General features: G+C 39.2%; 1 protein-coding gene across 1 annotated transcript; it reads right to left on the reverse strand.

Annotated features, from left to right (window-relative positions):
- Positions 1-719: 719 nt before the first annotated feature.
- Positions 720-26,787, reverse strand: OGA (O-GlcNAcase). Its single transcript, XM_049855134.1, has 16 exons — positions 26,149-26,787; positions 22,226-22,277; positions 21,729-21,826; positions 19,913-20,043; positions 17,280-17,451; positions 15,837-15,935; positions 14,790-15,074; positions 13,545-13,703; positions 12,481-13,094; positions 11,688-11,862; positions 7,952-8,037; positions 6,877-6,981; positions 6,050-6,135; positions 5,577-5,769; positions 3,828-3,987; positions 720-2,921 (listed from the first exon to the last, which is right to left on the reverse strand). Exons 1-16 carry the CDS (start codon positions 26,354-26,356, stop codon positions 2,785-2,787), a joined length of 2,760 nt encoding a protein of 919 aa, XP_049711091.1. The 5' UTR covers positions 26,357-26,787; the 3' UTR covers positions 720-2,784.

Consider the following 26,787-nt stretch of genomic DNA (forward strand, 5'->3'; position numbering starts at 1 on the left):
ATGCTTGGCGTAACTTTTGACCCAAGAGAAGCCAAGGAGCCTGAAGACTTTCCATTCCAGGTTATTTCCACTCAAACTCACCCCAACTCCTCCATCTTCCTAGCCTAAGCATCTCCAAGATACGCTTCCTGCCCAAATGACACCTTCCTGTAGCACACTTGCCTCCCTCAACTGTCTTCTTTGAGCATCATATGCTTGCCTTGCTAGTACAGCACAAGTTAGCTCAGATGTGGGACCCACTGCTTGCTCTGACAGAACCACCCTTTACACCGTCTTTGAATTTGATTCCAAAATAGCCCAAGCACATCCTTCCTCCTTGGATTCTTCCCAACCTCACACAATTTGGGTTACTCCCCCCACCCGACCCTATCTTTCACCTTTTGAGCAAGAATCAGGCGAATTCTGCATTCCCTACCCTATTAGATGGCAGATAATCTTTCAAACTAGCTTTCCTATTTTACACCCAGGTTACAACTGTGGCAAGAGGTGACTTGGCCAGGAACTGGTCTGCTTTTTTAGGCTTGTGCCCCTGCCTTGATGATAATCTGGAAGGAAACCCTTTAGACAGGCAGCAGTGGGGAAAACTGCCTTCAAGATCTAGGCCCAAACTTCAAACAGCTGTGGAAATAAGTAATGCCTGCTTGTAGGCAAGGTGTGAAGGACCTGAAAAAAGGTAGGAGGCAGAAACAGGAACATGATTCACACAACACAACACTACACACGTTTACTTCAAGTTTTATTTTGCCTCTTGCATGGTCTTCAGATAGTTTTACAGTTTGTTTGCTACAGAAACCGAGATGTGCTCTGAACAATAAAGTGTCATTCCAACCTTAGTAAAAACGCATAACCATGGAAGATGTCAGCATAGCACTTTTACTATCCTACAGTGATGAAGGTTTAGGCCTGGACATCTGTTTCACAGTTCAGCATCTGTGACCAGAATACTGGCCAAAATGATTATTGAAAGCCAAGATAAAGCCAAAGCAAACTTGATAAAAATCCTGATTCCACAGGAGGCTGACCCTAAAATCCTCCAGATAAAATGCTAGTGTTGTCCACTAGTGTATGAAATACACTCAAAAGGAAAACTGAGTGATATTCAGCTGTTGGAAACAATATCTAGCAGGTATATTCCCCTTTCACTTCCTCTCAGCCCTCAAAAAAGCAAACTTGGTTCTTGCTTTCCAACATACCTTATCTTTCTATTAGGTAAAGGTTTCTACTCTGAAAATGAAGAGGACTCCTTCCTTCCCTTCCCTTCCCTTCTCACCCATTTAATGCACTCTCATGCCTTGGTTGAAGTCAAACTTGGTATAAAACTTTAAGACTCTCTCAAAGCCCACACTGATGGGAGTTCTATGAAGGAAAATATTTCACTTTTCCTTCTTCTTGCCCCTCCTGCCTCACTCAGCTCAAAGCTGAACAGCTGATGCAAAACTGTAGGGAAGCAAAATAACATAATGCTTTCACGAATCTATGAAGAAGTCAGCCAGCCATGATGAAAAAATGATTCCCGTGGAGATTACCTGCCAGCCTCATGCTCAGGCCCCTTAAAAACATCAAGTCCAAATTAAAATACATGAAGCTTTCAGAATTGGTGGTTAAAGAGGGGGAAAAAAAAAGTAACCATAAAGCATTGGTTAAAATGTACTCATTCTTTCTTTTAAAAATTAGATACAAACATGCAAGAATTAAAGACTCTGATTTAATAAAACCAGTACTAACAGGTCCTGAAATTAAAGGACAACTGATCTGAAGGAAATGAGACCAATTAGTCCCTGAACCCTACTTGACAGGTGTCAAAACTAACATTTCACATGCTGACCTGCTATTGTTAATTTCCCAAAGTGACTGTACTCTGCAACAGACTGAGTCCTACTTACAGAAGTTAGGCTCTCGTACCCCAAATGGTCATAGCCTAGCCCTAGGTGGGAGGCACTTTAAAAATAAAAAAACTTCTTCAAAAAAAAAAAACAAAAAAACCACAAAGATAGAAGCAAATCCATTTTCCACTATGATTTACATTATTCAAAGTGCCATCCTGAACTAACACCTTCTCATTTTTTAAAGAAAAAAAAAAAAAATTACAAAAACAGTAAACACAAGAATAATCAGGTTACAGCTAGTTTATATACAAAGAAATTTACAAGTTTGTCATTTTGAGGCTTTTGCCACAACTGCACATTTGTCCCTACAAAGCACAACATGCCTAAACCAAAGGTCGCTACAGGAGACAACTGGCTACGGCTTTACAAAAAGCAAAAAAACTGCCCAAAACTGAAATCATTTATTCAGCTTAAACTAATGCCACAACCATCCCACTTTGGAATCTCCACCCTGAAGCCTCCAAAACCCATTAAATCTTTCTCATCTCTGCCATGTCCCCAAAGAATGAAACATTTCATTCAATAAACCAAAGAAGATGACAGAAATGATTTTGATTACTCTTAGGTGAGAAATGCAACCACACTGGATTCAGAACACAGTGCTGACTACATTTATTGAAGACCCCTTCGCTATAAGCCCATGTAAGAGGTCTTGGCACCTAACGTAAGACCCAAAAAGGAGGCCCACACCTGTTTCATACAGGGTTTGCAGCAATACTACCTTCTTCCAACCAGTGAGTATTCTGAATGTGTGATGGATCAGTTTTACATAGTCTTCTTTGTTTCCTATCCAATTAGCTGATCTGTTGCCACTCCATAAGCTGAACTGTATGAAGACCCCAACCACCACCCACCAGGTAGTTAGGAGACTTTGGACAGTTCACAATGCCAATAAACGTCACAGGCTCCGGCCAAGTATAACCACATCCTTTGGAAAGCCTTCCATTTTTGCAATTTCAAAGCAGCCTAACTTGCTGTAAAATTCCAGAATTCTTTTATCATCTGGTCTCACTTCACAGAAAGCCCCCCGAGAGCCTAGAAATAGAACAAATATTCAAAACGTAAATAAGTCACTTAATTAGTAGAACTGTGGGTATGAATTGGGATTAATCTTTCCGGTGCAGTGGTTAAGTGCTTAGCTGCTAACCAAAATGTTGGCGGATCCAATCTACCAGCTGTTCCACAGGACAAAGATGTGGCAATCTGTTTCCGTAAACATCTACAGCCTTGAAAACCCTATGGAGCAGTTCTACTCTGTCCTATAGGGTCACTGAGTCGGGATTTGAGTCGACAGCAATGGGTCAGTGGGTTTAACATTCAATAGTGACTGAATCTCTTCCCCAGAAAAAAAATCTCTCAGGGAAGAGGGTGTAAGAAATTTCAAGGCAAAGAACACCTCAGTTCAAAACATATAAAGGTGTATGCCTTTGAGGCGCCTGAAGGGCAGGACCTATCCCAGCATATGTCACAAGCCAAGATAAGCAGACTGTGCTGTATATTCTAAGACACACCTCATGTACCTATGTGATTCAGTTCCAAGCACAATGCTGAGAACTGGGCTTGTTTAAATTCGTCCACAAAAGGGACACAACTGACTCAAATAATATACAGATGCAACAATAAACCAGGAGCATTTGCAAATATCAGCATCCTCTAATGAGTCAGCAAACTATTTGTTTTTGTATGACCCAACAGCAAAAAATGTTGTTTTCGTTTCTAAAGCGTTGTTTAAAAGACTATGCAGCAGAGACCGTATGTATCCCTCAAAACCTAAAATATTTACTACCTGGCCTTCTTGCACCACTAACAATTTAGAAACCAAAGCATGCATGTTGGGTAAATGAGTGTAAATTCACCATAACTCACTTCTTTTTTTATCCTATAACATAGTCCTGTCCCCACCTTGCCCAAACACCAGCAACTCTGCAAATACGTACTCACCATTAGCCTTGAGTGAAGACAGCAGGCAAGCCATCATGCTTTTGGCCACGCTTGGATCAGTTACTTTTTTATGAATATCCATCTTTATCAGAGAAGGAAAGTTGGCAAGGAAAGTTTCTGGCAATACTTCCTGTTCTTCATGGAAACTCAACATTATTTTCTGAAAAAAATCAGAATCTCTTGACTTTCAGGAGCTACCCATTATTTATGTATATCCCAAGTATAGAACTCATCAAATAGGAAAAGGAAAGCAATATTCACTAACTCTTCCTGCCATTACATAATTATCACATGATGAATGCATAGCTTGTAATTCCAGCTGAAGCATTTTAAGTTTTAAAAAGTTTGTCTAAATGCAATGTGGTATCCTGGATGGAATCCTGCGGACTAAAAAAAAAGACATTAGTGGAAAACTGTTGAAATCCAAATAAAGTGTGGTGTTTAGTTCAAACTCATGTACCGATGTTGGTCTCTTAACCCCGTTGCTGTTGAGTCGATTCCAACTCATAACGACCCTACAGGACAGAGTAGAGCTGCCCCATAGGGTTTCCAATGAGTGGCTGGTGGATTCAAACCGCCGACCTTTTGATTAGCAGCAGAGCCTTCAACCCCTGTGCCACCAGGGCTCCGTGCTGGTCTCTGAGACTTGACAAATACATGATGGTAACGTAAGATGCTCACATAAGGAGAAAAGGGTGGAGGGGATACAAAAAGTCTGTATTATCTTGGTGAACTTTTCTGTAAATCTAAAATTCTTCGAAATAAAACATTTATTATAATAAAAGTTTGTAATAGACAAGCTGGTTATTCATGTTCCTATGCCGAAAACTGCAACTGTCAGATGTGGAACAGAACACATCGACAGCTCAATCACAAGCATGCTGTAGTGTTAGTGTCAAGGCTATCCCAAGTATCGAGGTCACCCCAAATCAGCCTCTCTGTATTACCTAACTGTCTGGCTAAGGACAGAAGATAAATAGCAATAAACTACACAGAGAATGTGAATTATTTTGGTATGGGCAAGAGGGGTGGAGAATTTTAGAAAATGGGAAGCGCCACAACATGGAAGAATAAGAGTCCAAATATAGATCTAAAATTATTTGCTGAGCATAAAAGTTACCCTCAAGAAGGAACTATAAAAAACAAACATATGCTCATATATAAACCAAAAAATTATAAACTCAACAATGTGGGGCACATTTCTTTTAGGAGAAAAAATTCATTGACATAGATCAAGGACTGCTCCTAACAGAAGGCAACTCTTCAAGAAGTTCAGCCCTATTATCTTTTAATCACACTAAAATATGCATTACTGAAAAGGCAAGCTAGCCTCCTGTCAAACCACCAAATGAGATACTTTAATTATCTAAACTTTTCCCGAGTACCCAATGCACACACCACGGTCTATATATTGAGGAACTATTATAATACTCTTATATAATAAAAAGCTGTTCTAACAAAGGGAACAGTGAACAATGTCATGCTAAGAATAAGTCCTAAATGGTGATTACTACACAACATGATGAATGTAATTAGTGTCACTGAATTGTACACGTAAAATGGTAGAAATGGGAAATGTTTTGGTATATATATTTTACCACAAAAAGAAAAAAAAAGCCCCGAGAATTCTTTTTTGTGAGAAATTAAATCAGAAAGCACTGAGATTTTATGATGCATCTGCCTACCTCTCTATTTTAGTAAATACTTCACGGAAAAAAAAATTCCCATAATTCTAAACTTGTGCATTACCTCAGCCTCAGAGAGTTCTTTGTCACCATTTGGCTTGGTATACTTCTCCTGCATGAAGGGAATCCAGGAGATTTTACATTTTTTAATGAAGGGGGTCACATCTACAGTGCCCAGGGCATAACCACATATGCCATCTTCATCTTCTAGGACAAAGCAGTAGTCCAAGCTGAGAGAAAGCAGCCCTCCTACTAACCTGCTCAGAAAGAAAGAGGCCAGAGTGAAGTCTATAAGTTATTAACACAAAATCTCAGACTTCATTAATATATACCAAGACCTTAAAGCACTTGAATGACAACCTATGGAAACTATATTTCATGTCAGAAAAAACTGGAAATGTACACATTAATATTCAGGTTTTACTGAAGTAAAGTGGGATTAAAAAAATTTTTTTTTCACTCATTACCTCCCCTCAAGAGCTATGATACACCTGGCTATCAAATGTCTACTCCCAAATCCAAAGACTCATCACATACTTGTCTCCAATAAGGTCAGGCTGACTTTGAAAAGGTAAACCCATTCCGTCATCATACATTTCTCTGCAAATCTTGTACACGGAAGCCTGAAAATATAATCTAGTTAAGCAAAACATCAAGAAAAATGTTAACAAAATCTAATAGCAATATGATTCATAAGTCTGTCTGGATCTCTAGAAGAGGGAGTATCAAAAGAGCTGGCCTGTTACAGATACCACCTCAGTTCTGTTAAATAAAGGTTTATGCACTGAGTTAGACTCATAAAACCAGTGGAAAAACAGCATGGTTTCAGAAAATAATGAGAATTGCCTTGCAAGGAATAATTTCAGTAGTAAGTAATAGACACAAAATCTACCAAACTATGAGACTAAAAGTTATCAGTCTTCTATATGTTAACAATACTTCTAGATTATTTTAAACCTTTAAATAGGCTTACTTCTTTCTTTGGCTGAGCCAATAGCCTACAGGCACTTCACAACCAAAACCTAAGAGAATATTAATATATACTGGAGAAAATTAGCTACCTAAGGACGACACATTCAGACACATTGACTCTTCAGTAACTCCAATCTTGAATGTATTTCATTTGACTTTTTGAGGGGAGGACTTAAAGTGTTTAGCACAAGATGTTAAGAATCTGAACTCTTCAGGTTATTTCTCAAATCTCTCTGTACATGTTCTCCCTCCTGTGGTCGATGTTTTTTTTACTTTCTTCATCTAAATTTTGTATGTTAAGATGCAGAACAGACTCTTTTAACCACTGAATTTAAAGGAAAGCAGTAAGTGTACACCACAGCCATATACCAACTTGGTATGTAGACAATTACCTCATCTTTAGGAAAATATGGCCTGATAGTATAAACTTTGGAGGTAGGAGTCAGCGGGGGTGGTTGAAAAAAGAGATCATTTGCCCCATCAATTGGCAGCAAACGCTGTGGGAAGAAAAAAAAGGAGATACATCACTGTTAGGAAGATGCTCATTTACTCAAATGGGTGTGCACTGCAGATTACCAACTTAACACTAACTGGCTACTGCAGGCAGACCTACAGAAGAGGGGTGTACTATGCTTTACTAATAAAAACACCTCTTTGCTGGGGGAGGGGAGAGCCTCAGAACAGAAATTACCCAAACTGAGTTACATAGCTTTAGTGGCATATTAATGGGGGCTTAAATTTACAGTAAAAAAACATAACAACAACAAAAAAAACTATTCCAATTATGACAAATCTACTTTTTTAAACCAATCTTATATAGACCATCTCTCTACTAAAAGATGGCAGAACAGAATGTCAGGAGGAGAGGTTTGGTCTGAAGAGGGTTATCTGTCCAGGAGACGCTTTATCCCCAAAGCAATGCGCTTCAGTTTGCTGTGCGCAGCAGAGCACCTGTTGAGGGGAGAAAAGTAGAGCACCTGAAAAGTCCATGAACAAATTTTAATTTCAAAGAAGCTTTACAGTTTATTCAAATTGTCATTAATGGACTGTTCTTTCAAGCACAAGCTATATTTATAAAATAATTGAAAAGGTATCCAAAGATCTTTCACCATTCATTTGCATGGTTGTTCATCTATTTTGCTCATGGAATTTCCACTGGCAGACAAGCATGCGCGCATTGTGCATTGCGGGCGCAGATTAAAATGCTGTGCGACCTGCAAAGAAACAATGTGAAGTGTATACCTAGAGCCGCTGCGCTTCGCGGGCGCGGGGGAATTGGCAGCATCTCCTTCAGAAATTACTGTGAAAGAGGAGGAAAATTTGATTTAAAATCCAGCTATGTAACTAAATTGAATTTGGGACCAGAAAGCCTTCGGCAGACCAATCCTTCCAGCCATCTGATGCGCAACATAAGGTTTCTCATAAAACAAAGAAAATGTCAATTCAGTTGTGAATTCATATTGATACCTGGAACTCTCCTGCTAGACCACCTCTAAAGGCCCAGGGTTCTTGGTCTCCAATTAAGAACTGTGCTGAAGAATGACTACGACACCCTGTTGAGATCAGATCCAAGCGAAGAATGTTACGAGAAAGGGGATTTCCTGGGGTCTCAAATGTCCAACAAACTAACAAATACTTTGTGGAACTAGCTCTCTAACAATAATCATCCAGGGTTTCAGGGCAAGGCTGTGATAATAATTATTTTTAAAAATAAGTAATGGAGTTCCGATACTGATGTTCCTTCCTCTGGTTAATAAATAATCACTGTTATCAGTTCTACTGATATAGATAATAGGAAGGAAGTCCTGAGTTTGAATAAAGTTTATATAGCCCCTGGATACAGTTATAAAAATCAAGCCACCTAGTTGCTCTTTAATGAAATTTCAGTAACATAATCTGAAATAAATGAGATGAGACAAATCTTATTATCACAGCCCATGAAGGAGTTAAACCTGTCTGAAGTCACATTTTACATTTTGAGGAAGGGTACAGGAAAGGGAAAAAAGGGAGAAAAGGGTTAATCTTGTCAGAAAACTAAGGTCAGCAGAATAATTAAAAGAAACTATTCAAAAAGCTGAACCAAACACAATGAAAACTTTTTTTCTGATGAGGACAATCCAAGCTCAGACTTAGCTAGTTATTAATACCATAGTCTGTCAGATTCTGAGAACTAAGGGAAGTCAACTGATGCTCCTTTTAAGACCCTTCTGTTAAAAGTATGACAGCATCCAGTTCCTCTCATCAACCATTATAATCTGTACAATACACGGAATGCACGCATGGAATGGCAAGCTCTCAGGCCCAGAAGTCAGCAGTAAGTTCGCTGCTTAAGCAACTTCATGGGCATTAAGGGTAGCTAACAAGAGATAATTAAAGGCAATGTTTGGAGACCAAATCAAAATCACCTGCCTAGTCTTCTGACAAGATAAAGCAGCGCAAAATAGTTCTTTTCCATTTGAAGACAGCATTCTACCTCCTGTTCAAGTTAACAGTCTCATCAGTACAAGATATAGTGTGCTAGTCAGACAGTCCCAAAGCAACCAATTTTCCTTGACAATTCAGGCCCATTAAAATGTTCTACCTGGGTTTGTCAAATTTTAGGGGTAGGGGTTTTGTTTTGTTTTGTTTAAAAAACATGTATCATGTAGTATTTGTAAAATAAACAGGGTCAAAATTTAGGTTAGGAAGCGAACCTGGCCCACCCCATAACTAAGTGTAATTTACACCTGGGTGGAGGGTGACTATACCTCTCAAACTTTAAGACCAGCCAATTTCCCCTACCCCCTACTTTGAGACCACAGCATAACTAGCACTTTCAACTATTACAACAAAAAGCTGCATATACGAAGAGCTGTGTAAATGAAAACATGGTTAATGCCTCAGTCGCTGCGCAAACGTGACTTCAGTTCATGCCTCCTGTCCTTAAAGCTACCTGAGCTATCACACAGACAGAACCTTTCAACTTAAACTAATTAATCATGACGCGCTGTGAACATCTGCCGCTGTCCATCCAATAGCAGTAGACACTTGTGCTGAGGATTCTCCCATCTGTACACAATGGGGAAGAAGATAATAGAAGTCGTTAGTAATCAAAAGTACTCCGTAGCCACATTCTTTAAAGGACTGAATGCCAACTGGACTGGACAGAGGAGGAAAACAAAGAGTTCTAATCAGTGACCCCCTGGAATTACTACGTAACTATGAAAACACTCTCCCTGTCATGAGCTTTTGTAAAGGTATGTGAATACCAACAGGATTACTTAAAACTTCTAAAATGCTTTGACCTTGAGACTATATTATGGTTCTCTATACAATTTTGGAAAGCTACCCCCGTAACTGCATAAAACAGCTGTAAAGCCTCGTAACTGCATAAAACAGCTGTAAAGCCTGAGAGGAGACAGAAACAATACTGTACACAATGAAAAATTTAATTTTTAATAATTCTTGAATTAAAAGTTGAATATCAAATTTTTAGGTGATATACTTCATTAAGCTCAGTGATCCAGATTTCAGGTTCAAAATTCCTAGGGGCCTTAGAAACTTGAGATTTAAATCCCTGTAAGAATTAATTATACCCACCCTGACCAGAAGCCCAGAGCCCTGGTGGTACAGCGGTTAAGAACTCAGCTGCTAATCAAAAAAACGGGCAGTTCAAATCCACCAGCTGCTCCTTGGAAACCCTATGGGGCAGTTCTACTCTGTCTTACATGGTCGCTTATGAGTCAGAATCGACCTGATGGCAACAGGGTTCTTTCCACCCGCCCCCCCGCCCCCGACCAGAAGCGTAAGAAACTCCCTGGAAGACACAAAGAGTTAAGGCTTGACTAGTAACTGGAAGGTTGGTGGTCTGAACCTACCCAGGGGTACCTTCAAAGGCCTGGAGATCTGCTTCAAAAAGGTCAAGCATGGCCTTGAAAACCCTACGGAATGCAGGTCTACTCTGCGCACACAGGGTTACCACAAGGTAGAATCAACACAACGGCAGCTGCCTTGGTTGTGGTTTGGTTTGGCCAGAGGCTTTGAAAGCAAATGCCTTCATCCAACAACCAATATAGAAGTTTTCCATGACCTTAAGGGCAGCCAGCTACCACAGACAAGAGATGTTTTGGAGCCTTTTAACAAAAAAAAAAAAAAAAAAAAACAAGAGGGTCAAAATTCTCTCTTCTACCTGCTGTGCTCTATCAGCAACCCAAAGAAAGCACTATATTTTTAAATTAACAGTCAAGCCTTTTCTTTTACCTACTCCTACCACAGGAAAACTGTTACTTTTTAATATTAAAGAGCCAAAACATGTAAAAAGCAGTGAGATATCTCATTAGTACCACTGCTTAATCTAAGCTCACAGTGTTTCAGATACCTATTTCACAACCAAGACCATGTAGCCCATCAGAGTATTTATGACTACTATGAAAACTATGACATTATCAGTCAGCCCTGCTGCCTGCTGTGTGCTATATGTGAGTCCATCACATATTCCTTACAGCTGGATTGAAAACCTGGAAATGAAATGAAGTCCTTGGAGAAACGCGGCCATGCTGGTGCTTTTCACTAAGTTGGAGAATTTCCGAAAATCAGTTTTCAAGGGAGACACGAAGTCCATTTAGTGAAGCAGAGTTTTTAGGGGACTGCAGTTTCTATCCCCTGCTAAATCAATTACTTGGTAGCAGGATTAAAAAAAAAACCATGTGGAATAATACCAAGTAGCACCAGAATAGCCTTCCACTAAAGCTCGCATGCGCACAGGGCTGGGAGGATGGCTTCCTCTTGCCAGGCCCCTCAGGTCATTTCAGTAATTATTCTGTTAAACACAGCAATAATGTTATCAAGACACAGGAAGCAGCAGAGAGCTTATGGAGTCACATTTCATAGTGTCTCATCTCCAAATCAGATAAAAGTGGTATAGAGGGTTCCATCCAGGAGGCATTCAGTCAGAGCAAGTTAAAGTCCGTACTTTCTAACATATTTTCAAGATATTTATGCTGAATTAGCCCAAGGGAGAAAAATTAATTTGCTCAATTACTGAGACTTGCCATCTCAAGTCTGCAACAATGCCTACCTTTGAAAGAACCTTAGGCAAAGAATTTAAGAGTTGGAAACTTGCCAATTCCCTAAAATGTTTTTCTCCCTGTGGGATAATGTCTTTTTTTTTTTTTTTTTAAAGAGACTATGTTTGAGGAGAAGAGATTATTCCTGGTGCACCTACCTAACCACTGTACAAAAGACTTCACCATAGACATTATACTCTTGATATCCCAGACATAGGAGTACATGTCATAAAGGATTGTCCTGTTGGCACAATTGGAGAGCCGTGTGAACATTCCCATCACCAGTCCGCACATCTCTTCAAACTTGGCTGCTCGTGTCCGCCATTCTTCAATCTATTGAGGATCAATAAAAAGACTCAAAAATTGGCAAGCTTAACAAAATAATCTATATACAATGTTATAAATTAAAATGCTTGTTATCAGGTACCTGCAATTTATCCTAAATATTAAAGAATCACTGGCTGAAACTCTTTAGATAATAAAATGCGGTCAATTTTCTGCTTGGCTACCACCAATGACCACCGTGACAGGGAGCACAACAGAGAGTCCCGGACAGCGGAGGAGAAATGTGTGAAGCAGAACTCAAATTCATGTATAAAGACCAGACTTAATGGTCTGACTGAGATTAGAGGAACCTCCGAAGCCATGGCCCCCAGAAGCCCTGTTAACCCAGAACTAAAGCCATTCCGGAAGCCTACTCTTCAGACAAAGATTAGGCTAGGTTATAAAACATAAATTAATACTCGTGAAGAGTGTGCTTCCTTAGTTCAAGCAGATACAGGAGACCAAATGGGTGGCTCCTGCCCAGAGGCAAGATGAGAAGGCAGGAAAAAAAAAAAAAATGTGGTCAATTTTCTGCCAGTTACCAGGGTAGTCACTTATGAACCTCCTCCATATTACCAGAAAGGGGGTCATGCCGGCTAGAAAAGCAGGTAAATTAAGCATACTCACTTTTTCAGAGTCTTTTCCTTTGCAATTGACACTGACAACGCTGCTATTTGCTCGAAGCCACTGGAACTCCCGTAACATCTGTGCTCCTTTGGGTCCATGCTCGTAAGGAAGGTAGAACAGATCAGCAAGTAACTGCAAATCCTCCAGAGTCACTGGTTCTGCGGTGTACAAAGGCTTTTCATTTGGACCTGGCACAAACTGTTCCTTGTTTGTCTGTTCATCAGTCTGCATAGGGGCAACATCACTGATGCAATCTTCCTGCATAGACATCTCTGGGGATTTCGATTCAGCTATGCTCTCTTTATCAGTGTCCATTGGTTTCAATTCCTCTGCCATTTTAGCTTCAACAATTTCCGTTAGTATTTGATTGTCATTCTTGTGGTCTGTTTCCTCTTGTTTTTCCACTACCATGTCCATGGGTTCCTCATCTGGCTGTTTCTTTTCTTCTTCCTTGGTCAGAGCTGTAGACTCACTACTCAAGGCTGCTCCCTGGCTCATAATGGGCTCCTGGTAAACCGTTGTAACGACAGTCGTAGCATTCATAGAGGGTGCTGCAACTAGAGGAGACCCATCGACTACACTTGCTTTAGCTCCACTGTGTGCAACTTGTCTACCTACCAAAAAAAAATTGCCACAGAGATAATGAGGAATTAGCAACAGAGCAAATCAGATTTAGAGAAATGCTTCCATATCATATTTGTAACTGGAGTATCAAATAATTTGAGGCCTGTGAAAAAGTGCAGTTTCTCTAAACCACTGGGGCAGGGGATGTAGAGGTGATAAAACGTCCCTAAACATGCCAACATCTATTATTATCTTTTTTTAAAAAATTGTATTTATTGACACTTAAGTAGCTATTTCAATATAAATTACCATTCCATCAAGATAAAAGCCATTTAAGACCAAAAGTAAGATTTTTTTTAAAAGTTTATTTTCTAGATCCCTCAATTTCATCTAATTTCACTTTGTGTGGTAAGCCTCTAAAGTAAGGCACATGACGGTATTCCTTACTTCATGACTCAACCATGTGATCCAACCCCCTTACAAAGCACAGCCAAACTCACTGCTGTACTGATGAGGTACACCAAACTCCTGCAACCATTCTGTTAAAGCTAGCTTTAGAGCCATCTGTGGACTATAGAGTACATCAGTTTCAATATCTTCATCACTGCCTTCATTTTCTAACTTTATCTGGATAGATACAGTACTGTCTTCACTGTCAGCTGCAAAAGAAGAGAAAGAGCATTAAAAAAAAAACTTGATTACAAAAGCCTCCTGACAAGGGAGAATAATAAATGCAAAACACTATTTGTTACAGTACAACCAATAAGTGGAACAAAAACAAATCTTAAACATAAAACACAAACATGAAGAATACCTTTCACAAAATCATTTCACCCAGAAAAAATCACCTAAACACACTGCTAAATACATGTAAAATTAAAATGCAATTAAATGTAAAAATGAGATTAATTTTAGAATCACTGGGACGGTCATTCATGAATGTCCACTGAGCACAAATGATTTGTAATGCAAGGTGCAAGGCACTTTGCCTTTACATAAAGATAATATTCCCTACCCTTCAGGGGCTTATATCTTAATGGGGAGGGGAAAAAATACAAAAATAATAATGCCTGGGGGAGATGGGAGGGAGAAAACTGACAGAGAGCCCACGTACGTTTTATTACCTACGTATTTATATATTTTAAAAGAAAAATGTTAGTAATTTTGAAAAGGATAGGACAACGGTGGCACAATATGATGATGCTACTGGTGTCACTGAACTGTACATGTAAGAATTGTTGAATTGGCAAATGTTTTATTATATATATTTTTACAATAAAAAATGTTAATAGACAGCATTCTCTTAGAACCCTATTTGGCATTTTCCAAATATAAATTAGTAAGCCAATGTCTAAAATGAAGTCCTTTCCATAAATGTAAGCTGAATCTAAATAGTATATGGCATAACTCAGACAAGAATATCTAATCATCCAAAATATCCCATTTAATAAAATCATCCAGAAACCCAAATAGAATCAGGGTTAGCGTGAACTTAAAAGACTACAAAGACTTCAAAGGCTGAGTCCTATTTTAAAAATGAAGAACTGAGACCAAGAGGTTATTAGGCGACTTATTCAAGGTCATTCAGAATTTCTTCTATCATACACATACCTCATTAACAAGATTAAACAATATACCTTAATAAAAGCTATTGAATTGTGATGACAAAGGAATACATACTTGCCAATGGCTCTGGTTAACCCCAGCTCTCCTCCAAGATCAAGGGCCAAAGAGAGTCTACTTACTCATTACAACATCTTTTCTCACTCCATTCATGTTTGATTTGTACCAGGTAGCAAGGGTGTGGATGGCAACATAGTTGGCTTCAAATTCACAATTTGGGTTAGTCAGGACTCCTTTTAACCGTGGGATGAGCTCTGTGGATCTTCCTTTGTATGGGCCCAGAAATAGTCTCTTCTGATCATAGTCATTAGCATGAATGTTATCCCAGATTACTGGAGCTCTCTTAATAATCTTAGAGACCTCTTCAATAGATTCTACTGGAATTTCTTTAGAAACAACTTTGGGACCTAGAAGTAATGACCACTACTTGTTAAAAGAACCTCACATGGGTCTTTAAAATACACGCCACATAAAACTTTTCATTTTATTGTATTTTTCCACATTATATATAAACCTCACAATAATTTTCCTTTTTAAACACAGAAACAAGTATGTTTTTACTCAAAGGTTTGTTTTATTTCCCCAGAAAGATTTCTAGAATGGAATTAGATTCTAGAAATGGAATTAGTACACAAAAGGTGTAAGACTTCTGCAAGCTTCTTTACACTGATATGTTAGTAAGAAACGATTCTTCACACTATGTCCATTATAATACAGTAAATGCTCAGTGAAACAAATTCTAATTAATCTAAACTCTGGAATGATTTCTGCCTTTTGTTAGAATGAAAGCTAATCAACCAGGTGATTACTAGCTGCTAATCTGCCTAGCAACTTTCATTTTCATAAAATGGAACAGTCTCCTAGGACTGGGATCAACACCCTTTAGCTCAGTTCTCTATAAGTCTCTATTAATTACCCAGTTAGATTCACAGCAAAATCTTCAAAGATGTGTTTTATAGTTTTTTGCATTAAGCAAAGAATCTATGTTTTCTAAAAGAAAGAGTACTTTAGCAATGAATACAAAATTTTCTGGTTAAGGTACACGTGCGCACACACACACACACACACACACACACACACACAAAATTTTCAATTACCCGGCATAGCCAATTCTCTAGGTTCTGGTTAATCCAAGTTTTACTGTATAAATCTTAAAATTAAAAGCTTACCTGTCCAAAGTACCTCAATTCCAGGGAGAAGCTTTTCACCCACAGTCCTTAAATAAGGAGACTGAGAGACATTTGGATAACAGAAAGTGCCACAATATTCTGAAAACAGGGGGAAAAAGCAAAATAGTCATGGGTTTTTTAGTAGGGAAAAATTTCTACCAATTCTAAGTTCTATTCATCCAAATGATGTCTCCCCATGTTATGCCCAAAATAAACTCAAGTGGGTAGTTCATTTAAGAATCAATTCATAAAATCTGATATTCTTCCTCCAACAGTAGTGCCACAGTATAGGTTGTCCCACATTCACTAGAAATATGAGTTTACTAAAGAAACAATTAGAATTTTAGCATTTTGAACATAATTCTGAATTGCCCACATTTCTCAATAATCTCAGAGGCCAAAGAGAATGAATTGATAATATCACAGTAGACCTAATACAAGATTATGCCCATGGCGATTAGCATTCAACTGCAACTTAAATTATAACTTGGCTTGAATTAAGTAATTCTGAGTATGACTTTATCAAACATTATTTGAGTACTCATATAGTACTAGACTACTGCGATAACATTCATGGCTCATTATACTCTCAGACAGACAAATATACACTAAGTTAAATAATTCAGTCCAAAATTTCTTAGAACTAACTTATTTTTCTCTTCTTGAACAAGAAGTCAAGTCTGGGGAAAAACTTAAAAGCTGAATTTTGAAGAGCAATTAACTAAAATGTTTTAAATGGAAGGAACCAGGGAAAGGGGGGTGGAGGAAAGAAAGGAAAAAGGAGAAAAATGAAGCTTTCTATGCTAACTACTGGAAATAAGAGCCTAGATGGGAGTGGGAAGAGTGAAGAAAGGATACATTTATGCACGCGCAATGAAAAGAACAAGCAGAAGGAAATGAGAAGCGACTAAGTTAAAAGCAATGTAAATTTGTTTTTTTTCCAGTTTTCATTTCAATAATCCTATCCTTCCTTCAATACTGAAAATGTAATGTTCATATAGTTCCAATACTAAGAACTAAATCTTTTATCTCTTGCCTATTCCAACCAGTAAACCAGCTGCTGTCAAGTCAATGCCAACTCATGGTGATCCTGTGTGTGTGTGAGAGCAGAAGTGTGCTCTGTAGGATTTTCAACGGTAGATTTTTCAGAAATAAATCGCCATGCCTTTCTTTTGAGGTACTCCTAGGTGGGCTTGAACTTCCTATCTTTTGGTTAGCAGCTAAGCATGTTAACTGTTTACATGACCCAGGGACTCCTTGCCTGTTCAGTTGTCATTTATTAGTCCTTAAAGTTTCCCCAACTTAAGATCTTGAGATATGTCTTCCAGAAAAAGGATTTCTACCTTTATACACCAGTTCTACTCAAAATACATGAGGTACACCACAAGTCGGAATCAACGTCCACTAACGACAGGTTAAATGTAACGCTATTATATACTATACCTGTAGGACAGAAGAGGAAAGTTTCTGGTTCTCCTAAGTATTGATAAATTTCATTCGTGATGGAGACCTGGGCATGAGCAAAAGAACTGAATACCTCTTTGTCTGCTGCACACATATTATGGTCAATATCATCAAAAAGCAAGGCAAATGACCTGCACCCAAACTGAGAAACCTAGAAAGAGAGAAAAGCAAGATACTCATGAGTTCATCTTAGAGAGAAAAATACAGGGTTCCAAACAGTAAAGCATACTCTAAATAATTTAAAGTCAAATACCTTCCTTAGCAGAATGTTCAAAGCGAGACCTATTGTTTTTATATTTCAAACGGAAGAAATTACAAGTTAAAGAGCTAGACGATAGTTTTGGAACCCATCTTTTCATTTGTGTTTGGATGCAATATGCCAACATGTTCCAACAAATTTCCTGCAACAAAGTATCTCCTTTGGTGCTAATTGCAGAAGCACAACAGAGCCAGAAAAATTCTAAAACATGGAACAATAGAAAACTCAAAAAAAGAAAAACTCAGGCCTTGCTCTAGTTCTAAAAGGCATATTAACCCTAACTAAACTCCCTTTTATAAAAATATTTTATTGAGTTTTTGGTGATCGTTTACACAGCAACCTAGGTTCCTATTTGCCAACTTCCATACAAATTGTTCAAAGACATTAGTTACACTTATCACAATATGTCAACATTCTCTTTAATTGTGTTCAGTTTGCTCCCTTTCTGGTACTCTACTTTCCCTGCTCCCTTACCTTCTCATCTTTTCTCTTGAGTAACTGTTGACCTTTTGGTCTCATGTCCATGGTTTTTAAGTAGGACACCGATATTAAGGGTAATTTCCTTTATTTTGTGTGCCGGGCTCTGCTATTTCTATAAGAGGTGATCTCAGGGGACAGACTCAGTTCTAGGTTTAAAGAATATCTCACATCTATAGTCTCAGGGAGTCCTCTGTTCTCTACTATTTCAGTTTGTCTGACTTTTTGTTTTTTTTTCTTTAGAATTTGAGTTCTACTTTGTATTTTTCTCCCGTATTATCTGGGGCCAACTATTGTGACTCAGGTCAGAACAGTCAGCGGTGGTAGCCGGGTACCATCTAGTCGTTCTGGTCTCACAGTAGATGAGGTTGTGGCTCCTGCAGACTTGTTTCTTCTCTGTGCTTCTGGTTACCTTCTTACTGTTTTTGCTTCTGGTGAGTTAAGACCTGTAGCTGTATCTTACATGGTTACTCATTTCACTAGGAAGGAGATCATTTTTGTGAGCTGTCAACTGACTGAATTGTCCCATGAGGCTATGGTCGTCCTAAGCCTTCAAACCCAGAAAACCAACGTTGGAGGGCGTCTGGTTGTCTAAGGAGTATCCGTATTTGTGTTGTCAATGAATATATGGCCTGCACCTACATATTTGTATTTATGGGTGAAGTATTTGTATTTACACGTACAGGTGTTCTCGTTTTTATATACACACCTATACCTACCTGTACACTAATTTGCCTATACCCGCCCCTATGTACTGAAAAGTTTGTTTTTTTACTTTGGTTGTGCTATGCTCACTACATCCACATTCGGTGCCACTTTTCCCATCACCAAAAATAACTAGTCTCTACAGTATAAAGCATACTTTCCCCACCCTCCTCTCCCTGGAAACCACCAATGAACACTGGTCTCTATTTTTTTTATGTTTGTTTTCTTATAAAAAAGGGATCATACAATACTTGTCCTTATATGCTTATCTTACTTAGCATTATGCCCTCCAGGTCCAACCATGTTATGTTTTGAGAACTCATCATTGTTCTTTACGGTTGCACAGTAAGTATTCCATTGTAAATATGTACCACAATTTGGCTATCCATTCATTTGTTGAGGGACACTTTTGCTACTTCTATTCCTAACTAAACCCTTTGCAGATAAGCTTAATTCATGCATGAATCAGAAAGAATTTGAAGCAGAACATCCTAGTGGAATTTAATTAAATAGGGAAATAACCTCTTAAAAGCTCACTCATGAAAATTTTGACTACCTTAAAATTTTTACCAGCCATTTTAATGACAGGGGTAATATAAATCTCTGTCTACAGAAAATGGAAGTCTTAAACGTCACAAAAACAGCTTTTGCATTAAGTAGAATTTAGAATATGTTCAGGTTTCCCAACAGTTTGTTTTTCTTTTCATTTTGGGAAACTAGCCAATCATTCCCAGACTGAATCATATCTCTTGTCCATATAAATGAAAAAACTGATGTCTAACAGGTAACACCCTGTTTCTATAGTCTCAGTAAAAAATTCTGTGAAGCATCCAATGGTATGTGTGAGTTTCCCAAAATGTGGTTCTTGAATCCGAATCTCAGCATCGCCTGGACTCTTGGTCCCCACCCCACAGTGCCAGGATGGAATCTAATAATCAGCATTCTCTTAAGGCAATTCTTACGCAAACTGAAGTTTGAGAAGCACTGGTACATCTAATAAAGCTCTTTGGAATCACTTTGAAAAATATTCCTTTCTCAGAAGCATTAAAGTAAAAAAAAATCCTTCAGAAACGAAGAAGAATAAATTTGGTTTCCTTTTTACATCATAAAAACTCAAAACGTAGTTTCAAGTAATGAATCAGGAAGCATAATTAAAAAGCATGGATGTTACCTGGTCCAGTTTGCGTTTCAACGTAGATACTTCTTTGGGGTTAGAAAAGGTGATATCCAATCCAGGTGAGATAGCGTAGATGAACTCTATCTCATATTCCCGTGCAGCAGAGATGAGAGTCATAAGTTGCTCTGAAGAATAGAGCCCATGTTTTCAGAAAGTAGCACAGAAAACTAAAAGAACCTTTACACCTTTCAACTGAAGATAAGAAAAGGCCATTTTATCTAATTTATTATGAGGCAAGAAAGGAGAAGTTCCTTAAATTTCACAAAATGTCATGTTCAACACAACAATAGGCCATACAAAATGGCACAAGCCTAATATGATTTAATGTCACAGTAAGACAAAAAAAAACTATAGATTTCACACCTTTAATTTATTTGAACCAACAGAAAATAAAAGGCCCCTCTTTTTCACTTCCAAATGGTAGAGTCTTATACTTTTTGTGAAACAGGCAAAAAACAATATTCTCTTCCTTTCGCTGCCATTTCTCAAAAATAAGAAGTGTCAATTTGTAGTGTACATAAACCATTTCTATTTCCTACAGCATTTGAGAGGTATAAATTTTTTTCATCTTTTTTTTTTTTTTTTGCTGTCTCTGAACAACTGAAATTCCAAAACAAACAAATCTACATATACTACTTTATAACTTGGAAAGGAGAAAATGCTTTCTTCAGAATCAGAGTTAAGTGAGGTCCCTAACAATCCTGACTCATCTTTACAACCACAGGACAAACATTCACTGCAAATCTTGAAGCTTTTAAAATGTGTTAACTCTTTTTCTAAATAAATTTAAAACTCCTACTCCAAACCACAGGGTATAGCCTTAAATAACTCTCTCTGTGGTATCTCAAGATAGTCACTTGATTATATTTTGATTATTGAACACATTAAATTTCATTACCAGCACCACAGAAAACAATTAAGTTGAAGACACACTTAAATTATATAAGGTAGTAAACAGTAACACTAGGAGATGGGATAAGTTTTAATTGCTTCTTCGTAACTCAAGAAAACTTCTCTGTTTCCAGTTCTTTGTATGGGCCTGGTAACCAAAAACTTGTTAGCTACAAGTATGTATCACTTAATTTTAAGTATAACAATGTTTCCTGATTCACTCAAGTCCTCCAAGAAAAGCAGCATTTCTTCTAATTTACATGGACATTTTCTGATTACTACCTTATTTATGAATGTAAGAACACATATAGCAAGGATAATCTATGATGGCTCTTTATTTCAGTACAAGCCTGGGCTAGGGTGAGGTCTTTATTTTAAATAAAGACAGGACCAGTAACAGTCCCATGCCAAGCCACACTACAGTCTAAAGCAAGAAGAACAATCAGTAATACAGATTCTGTCTTCACTTAAAACTGTGATATTCTGTTCACTGTGGATTTTTTTTTTCAATTTTTGCATTAATTGTGTTTTTTTTAAATGTTGCATAAAAATTATTTATCTTGGTTACTGATTTTTCAGCCCCTTAAATTTTGTGCTCAAGAACACCTCACTTGCCTTGCCCTAGGCCTGGCCCTGTTTCAGCACCTCTTTGGCCAGTGGCCCATTGTTCAGACTACTGGCTGCAATTAAAAGTACAATCTATGACCAAAGAATAGGCGGAGTCAGACTGGCCCATCCATTAATCACACTTATAGCCTTAACTTTGCCAGTGCCACTCAATCGTCGATAGCTCACATAAACTAAACAGTCAACAGGTACGACATGATGAAAATGAAATACTTAATTCTCACACAGCTACATTTAAAATGTAGTTTTGTTCACATACTCTGAATTTACGGATCAAAAAGAAAAAGATTACCAGCTTCCTCCACTGAATACATCTCTCGCCAAAACATCCTATGTTTGTAGTCATCTTTCGGAGCATACAAGTATGTATTTAATTCCCATTTCTGTAGCCTTAGAGGAAAGAAAATTACATATGTATAAATAGGCAACACTTACAGATAACCTGTAAATCTCAAATTTTCCCTTGACTTGGAGTATCACAATCTCAAACAAAGCTAGTAATATTCTGGGACAGTGGTTTTTAACCTTTTTTTAATCAGTAGAATTTCGAAAGATTACAAGGAATGTCACATATTAAACAGTTTTAAGTAAAAATACAATAGTACCGGGTGAGTTAGGTGAAGCCCAAAACCTATTCAGCTTCCTAAGGGTAAGTTAAACCACCAGCCTAGGTGAAGAAGAAGTAAAAGACTAAGGTAAAATAATTTCTGCAATTAAGGTCATCAAACTGTACCTGACCTAGTCGACATTAATATTTTTTCAAACAAAAGGAAAATATTAAGTGTTCACCTTCTAAAGAGTTCTTTTCTCTGTTCCATAACCCATGGTCTTCCATAAAATCCTAGATTCAAAGCAAGAATGAAATTATTTTCAAGTTTTAAAACATGACAAGCTGTTTATTGAGAAAGCAGGTTAAAAAAAACATTCAATTCCATTTTGTAAAAACTGTGCAACAAAACAAAATCTGAAGGCTGTAAAACATTAAGGGTGGTGTCATTATAAGGTGACTTTTACTCCCTTTTTGCTTAATTTATTTTTCTACCATAAACATTTATTATCTAAGCAATAGTTATTTAAAAACAGCTAAACCATATCGTTTCTTTTCATTGCCAATAAAAACCAAACATTTAAATCTAACTTTTTAAAAGAACCTCCATCTTAAAAGGGGGGAGGAGCAAAGTAATACAAATCTACTAATAATAACAATTCCTACCTAGGAGGGGAGTTAAATTGCTTTAAAAGGGAGACAAGAGATAAGTAAGGTAGGAAATGAATCAGAACAGGATCTAGAAAGGAATCTGACTGACCTCATTTCATGATCACTTTTTTTTTAAATTCCTGATATAATCAAAGGAATAAAAAATGCCTGAAACCACCTTCACAACAAATTGAGCAGTGGAGCTGGCCCAAAGGGAAATCTCTCAAGCAATCTCAATTCCAAAGCAAAGGTTTTAACAATTGAAAATTTAAAGTATGTGATCTGCCCCAGAGCATCCCCTAAGAGGGCGGGGCACTAGTAAAGCACACTGCAGACTGACTGATGGTGTGAATAGTGGTGCTGGGGCTCCCTAGTGTGCCCCACGACACAGAACTCACATCTTGTCTCATCTATATCTCCACCTATATCTCATCTTCAAGTGATAAGGACAACCTCTAAGGGATACCATGAAGATGGCTAATTAACATGTAAATGCTCTTTATACACACACACAGAGAGACTACACAGAAGACAAACCTAGAACTGAAATTTCTGAAATGTATTAACCTTGAATCTCTAGACAGAATGATTACTGTGTGCCACAAACAAGGACAATGACAGACCAGAGGAAAATTCATCATATACTAAGATATGAAACTGTAGCACTTCCAAGCTTGACAATTCAATGTTTCCGTCTTATAAAAAAACAAACCTGTTGCAGTGGAAGTCGACTCATAGCGACCCTATAATGCCCTTACAGGTGGTTTAAAATATTCTTGATTAAGTTAAATTTCTACAAGTCTTTAGCTTTCCTACAGTGCTCAGCATTGTCATTTTTCTGTTAAAGGAAATAGGCACTAAACATCCACTGAGAACCACTCCAGTATCAAAATAATGATTTTCCATCAAGTGTCTTACGTTTTAATCTTCAGAAGCCCTAACTTTGCTCTTTGAAAGTCAGGTTTGTGGTTTTGATAGATGGGCCCCACAAACAGAAAGCAGTGCTGTTACCATGGATTAAAACCAAACAAAGGTTTGTGAGGGAAGGGAAACAAAAAAGGCATTCTGGCAGTACCTACAGTAGTATCTGCTATCCTCATTCATTTAGGAATGATGCCAAACTGAAACAAAAAAAACCAGCACCAACTCAGGTGCTCAATCACCAAGGAAATACGGAAGGGAATGAGAGGGCATAAAGAACAGACTACAAAATTGAAGACAACTCTAGTACAGAAGAGTCCCCCCTTTAATACTATTCTGAAAAACAAACCAGATTATTTAAACACAATGAGCTTTTCTCTACAACGAACAAAGGGATAACAGACAGGCAAAAGTTTCCTTAGAAACTCACTCTAGCTTAGCTCTAAAATTTCTGTATCCCCAGCATTCCCTCTCCACCCTCCACCTCAAGGTCTTTGATGACAAAATACAGATTCGTTTTCCAGAATCTCCCTGACTGCACTGAAACAAGCCCAATAAATACATTAGCTGATAAGTCACACAAAACAATCATGTTTTCATAAACAGTGACCCCAATCGAATATAACAAGCAGCTTTCTATCCTCCAAATTCTGCAAGACAGTTAACTCTAAGCTGAACAAACTGTTTTGCGTCCTACAGCAGCCGCAAATTAGTCTGTTCTCCCCTACAATTAAACTTTTATCTAATATACCGTAACTACCACCCATCTTACTCTACGCTTATACGGTGACAAGGCTGTAAAAGCTGAAGCTCTTAACCAGGCGGGTAACCCTTCTTTCCTTTCCATACCTTCGTGCTTTTTTTTTTTTTTTTATAAAAACTAATCTTATACAGTGTTACTCCTATACACACAATTACACATATAAAGAAAAGAAAGACTATTAAATCAGATAACTAAGCAACCCTACCCATTGCTGTCTCCGACTCATAGCGACCCTACAGGACAGAATAGAACTGCCCCATAGGGTTTCCAAGGAGCAGCTGGTAAATGCGAACTGCCAACCTTTTGGTTAGCAGCCAAACACTTAACCACTGCGCCACCACAGGGCCCCTCCAAGCAACCCTGGGTCAGTCAAAATACTTCAGAAAATTCAAATATCGCTGAACTGGAGGAAAGACCAACTGATACATGCTCCTATAGACTGCTGGGCTGAATATTTGCCCACTCATATTCAGAAATTCTGAAACAATCTTCTGCTAATTGTCCTAACTACCCAAAAAAAAAACATTGGTGCTTTTTAAACTGCAAATGGAAAGGAAGAAGGCAATAAGGACTGCAGCCTCTTCTACAGCCACTAAATTAAAATTCCATATTGCAAGGTACTTTAAGAATCTGTTATTAAAGTCAAATCATTACCCCTCAGGGGAAAGAGGACAATTTTCTAGGCTGCAAATAAACCTTCAAAGGGAGTGGGGGCAGAGAGAAATTTATAATACTAGAGATTTGGTTTTTTATAGGCGGACTAGGAGCCCTAGTGGCGCAATGGTTAAGCACTTGGCTAACGGAAAAGGTCTGCAGTTGGAACCCATCAGCCGCTCCGATGGAGAAAGATGTGGCAGCCTGCTCCCATAAAGATTTACAACCTTGCAAACCCTATGGGGAAATTCTACTATATCCTATAGAGTCGCTATGAGTTGGAATCCACAGACAGCAACCGGCATTATAACCACGGCAACGGCTTTTACAGGCCGACTATGCATATCTTCACTCCAGGAGTACAAACACGTCTGTGTGGGTTGATTTTTTTTCGCCCAAAATGGTAAGGACAAAACCACTATACACTTTTATTTTTCCATTTGAACGCGGAAATCTCTATGGAATAGAAGTAAAAACCTGAGCCTAACATGAGGCTCCTTACCCACCGTCTCCTCCGGAGCAAACCTGGCTCCAAGCCCAGAACGGGTGGGGTCAAGTCCGTGAGTAGCCAGAAGGGAATTCCACACTGTTTCAAAATGTAAGAAGAGACTTGCCCACCGCTTAGCCTCTACCTCCGTTTTAGCAGGGCCAAATTTCAAACCTAGCTAGCTAACCAATAACTAGTTGTCTTAGAGTGAACTCCGACTCATGGCGACCGCATGTCTGTCAGAGCAGAACTGCCCCCCACAGGGTTTTCAATGGCTAACTTATCGGATCAGATCACCAGGCTTTTCTTCTGAGGTGCCTCTGCGGGGACACGAAGCTCCAACCTTTTGATTGGTCGCAGAGAAAGTATGCACTAACCAAAGACTCCAACAATGTTTCAGAGCTGCTTAAAGCACACGGTTCAAACTCACCCAGAGGCACTTTAGAAGACAGGCCTGGCGATCTGCTTCCAAAAGGTCACAGCCTAGAAAACCCTATGGGGCAGTCTACTCTGCACACACAGGGTCGCGGTGAGTCGGAATGGACTCCACCGCAACAACGCACCGCGCCCCGCACCGCCCCCCAGGGTGCACCTGCATTCTCCGCCACCCCCTCCCCCACGAGAATCGAATGTTTTAACACTAGAGCGCAAAAGAGGGCGCTCCCACCAGCCCGCGCCCGTGCGCTCACCTTCCACCACGCCACACAGGAATCTCCGAGCCCCTCCTGCAGCCCCGGGCACCGCCGCTCCCGAGGCCCCGGTTGGGTTGTCATCTCCGGGGGCCTGAGCTGCCGGCGTTTCCAATGATGCCCCCGCGGAGGCGGAGGCGGCTGCAGAGTTGGAACTGAGCTCGCTCTCCTGCTCCTCCAGCGCCGCCTGGCTCTCCTTCTGCACCATCCTCCTGCCTCCGGCCGCCGCCACCTCTGCAGGTCCTCCTCGGCCTCAGTCCGTTGGGCCGCTGGCCCGGAGCCCTGGAGAGGGCCTTGGCTCCGAGCGCGCGCCTTTCCGGCTCGTTCCCTTCCCTATCTGCCCTTCCCCCTCCTCCTCTGCAGGGGCCCGAATGCCCGGATGAGAAGGGCGGCGGCACCCGCGCGAGCCCTTTGTCAGCCGCAGGCTTAGCCTCAGCTGGGGAGCCGGGAGCCGGGGCGGAGAGCGAGGCCGCGACCCCTTATTCTCTGAAGGCAGATGGCCAAAGCTCCTTTTCTCGTTTTAGTTAGCTTCTGTTACCCTCCTGATTATCTCCTTTCCGCTGATTCCCCACCGAAGCCCTTAGGTCTCCTCTACCGCTGCCCCTACCGCCCGCTTCCTGTTTATCCGCACTGCGCCTG

Source organism: Elephas maximus, chromosome 16 (genome assembly GCF_024166365.1).
Source record: "Elephas maximus indicus isolate mEleMax1 chromosome 16, mEleMax1 primary haplotype, whole genome shotgun sequence".
Lineage (NCBI taxonomy): Eukaryota > Metazoa > Chordata > Mammalia > Proboscidea > Elephantidae > Elephas > Elephas maximus.

What these genes read in the sequence shown, in the direction of transcription:
- OGA (XM_049855134.1), bottom strand. Translation starts at nt 26,356, where the DNA reads ATGGTGCAGAAGGAGAGCCAGGCGGCGCTGGAGGAGCAGGAGAGCGAG. An exon ending in GTCTTTTGTACAGTGGTTAG is followed by an intron (nt 8,038 to 11,687) that starts GTAGGTGCACCA and finishes TGATCTCAACAG; the next exon opens with GGTGTCGTAGTCATTCTTCA. An exon ending in GTCTTCACTCAAGGCTAATG is followed by an intron (nt 2,922 to 3,827) that starts GTGAGTACGTAT and finishes TTCTATTTCTAG; the next exon opens with GCTCTCGGGGGGCTTTCTGT.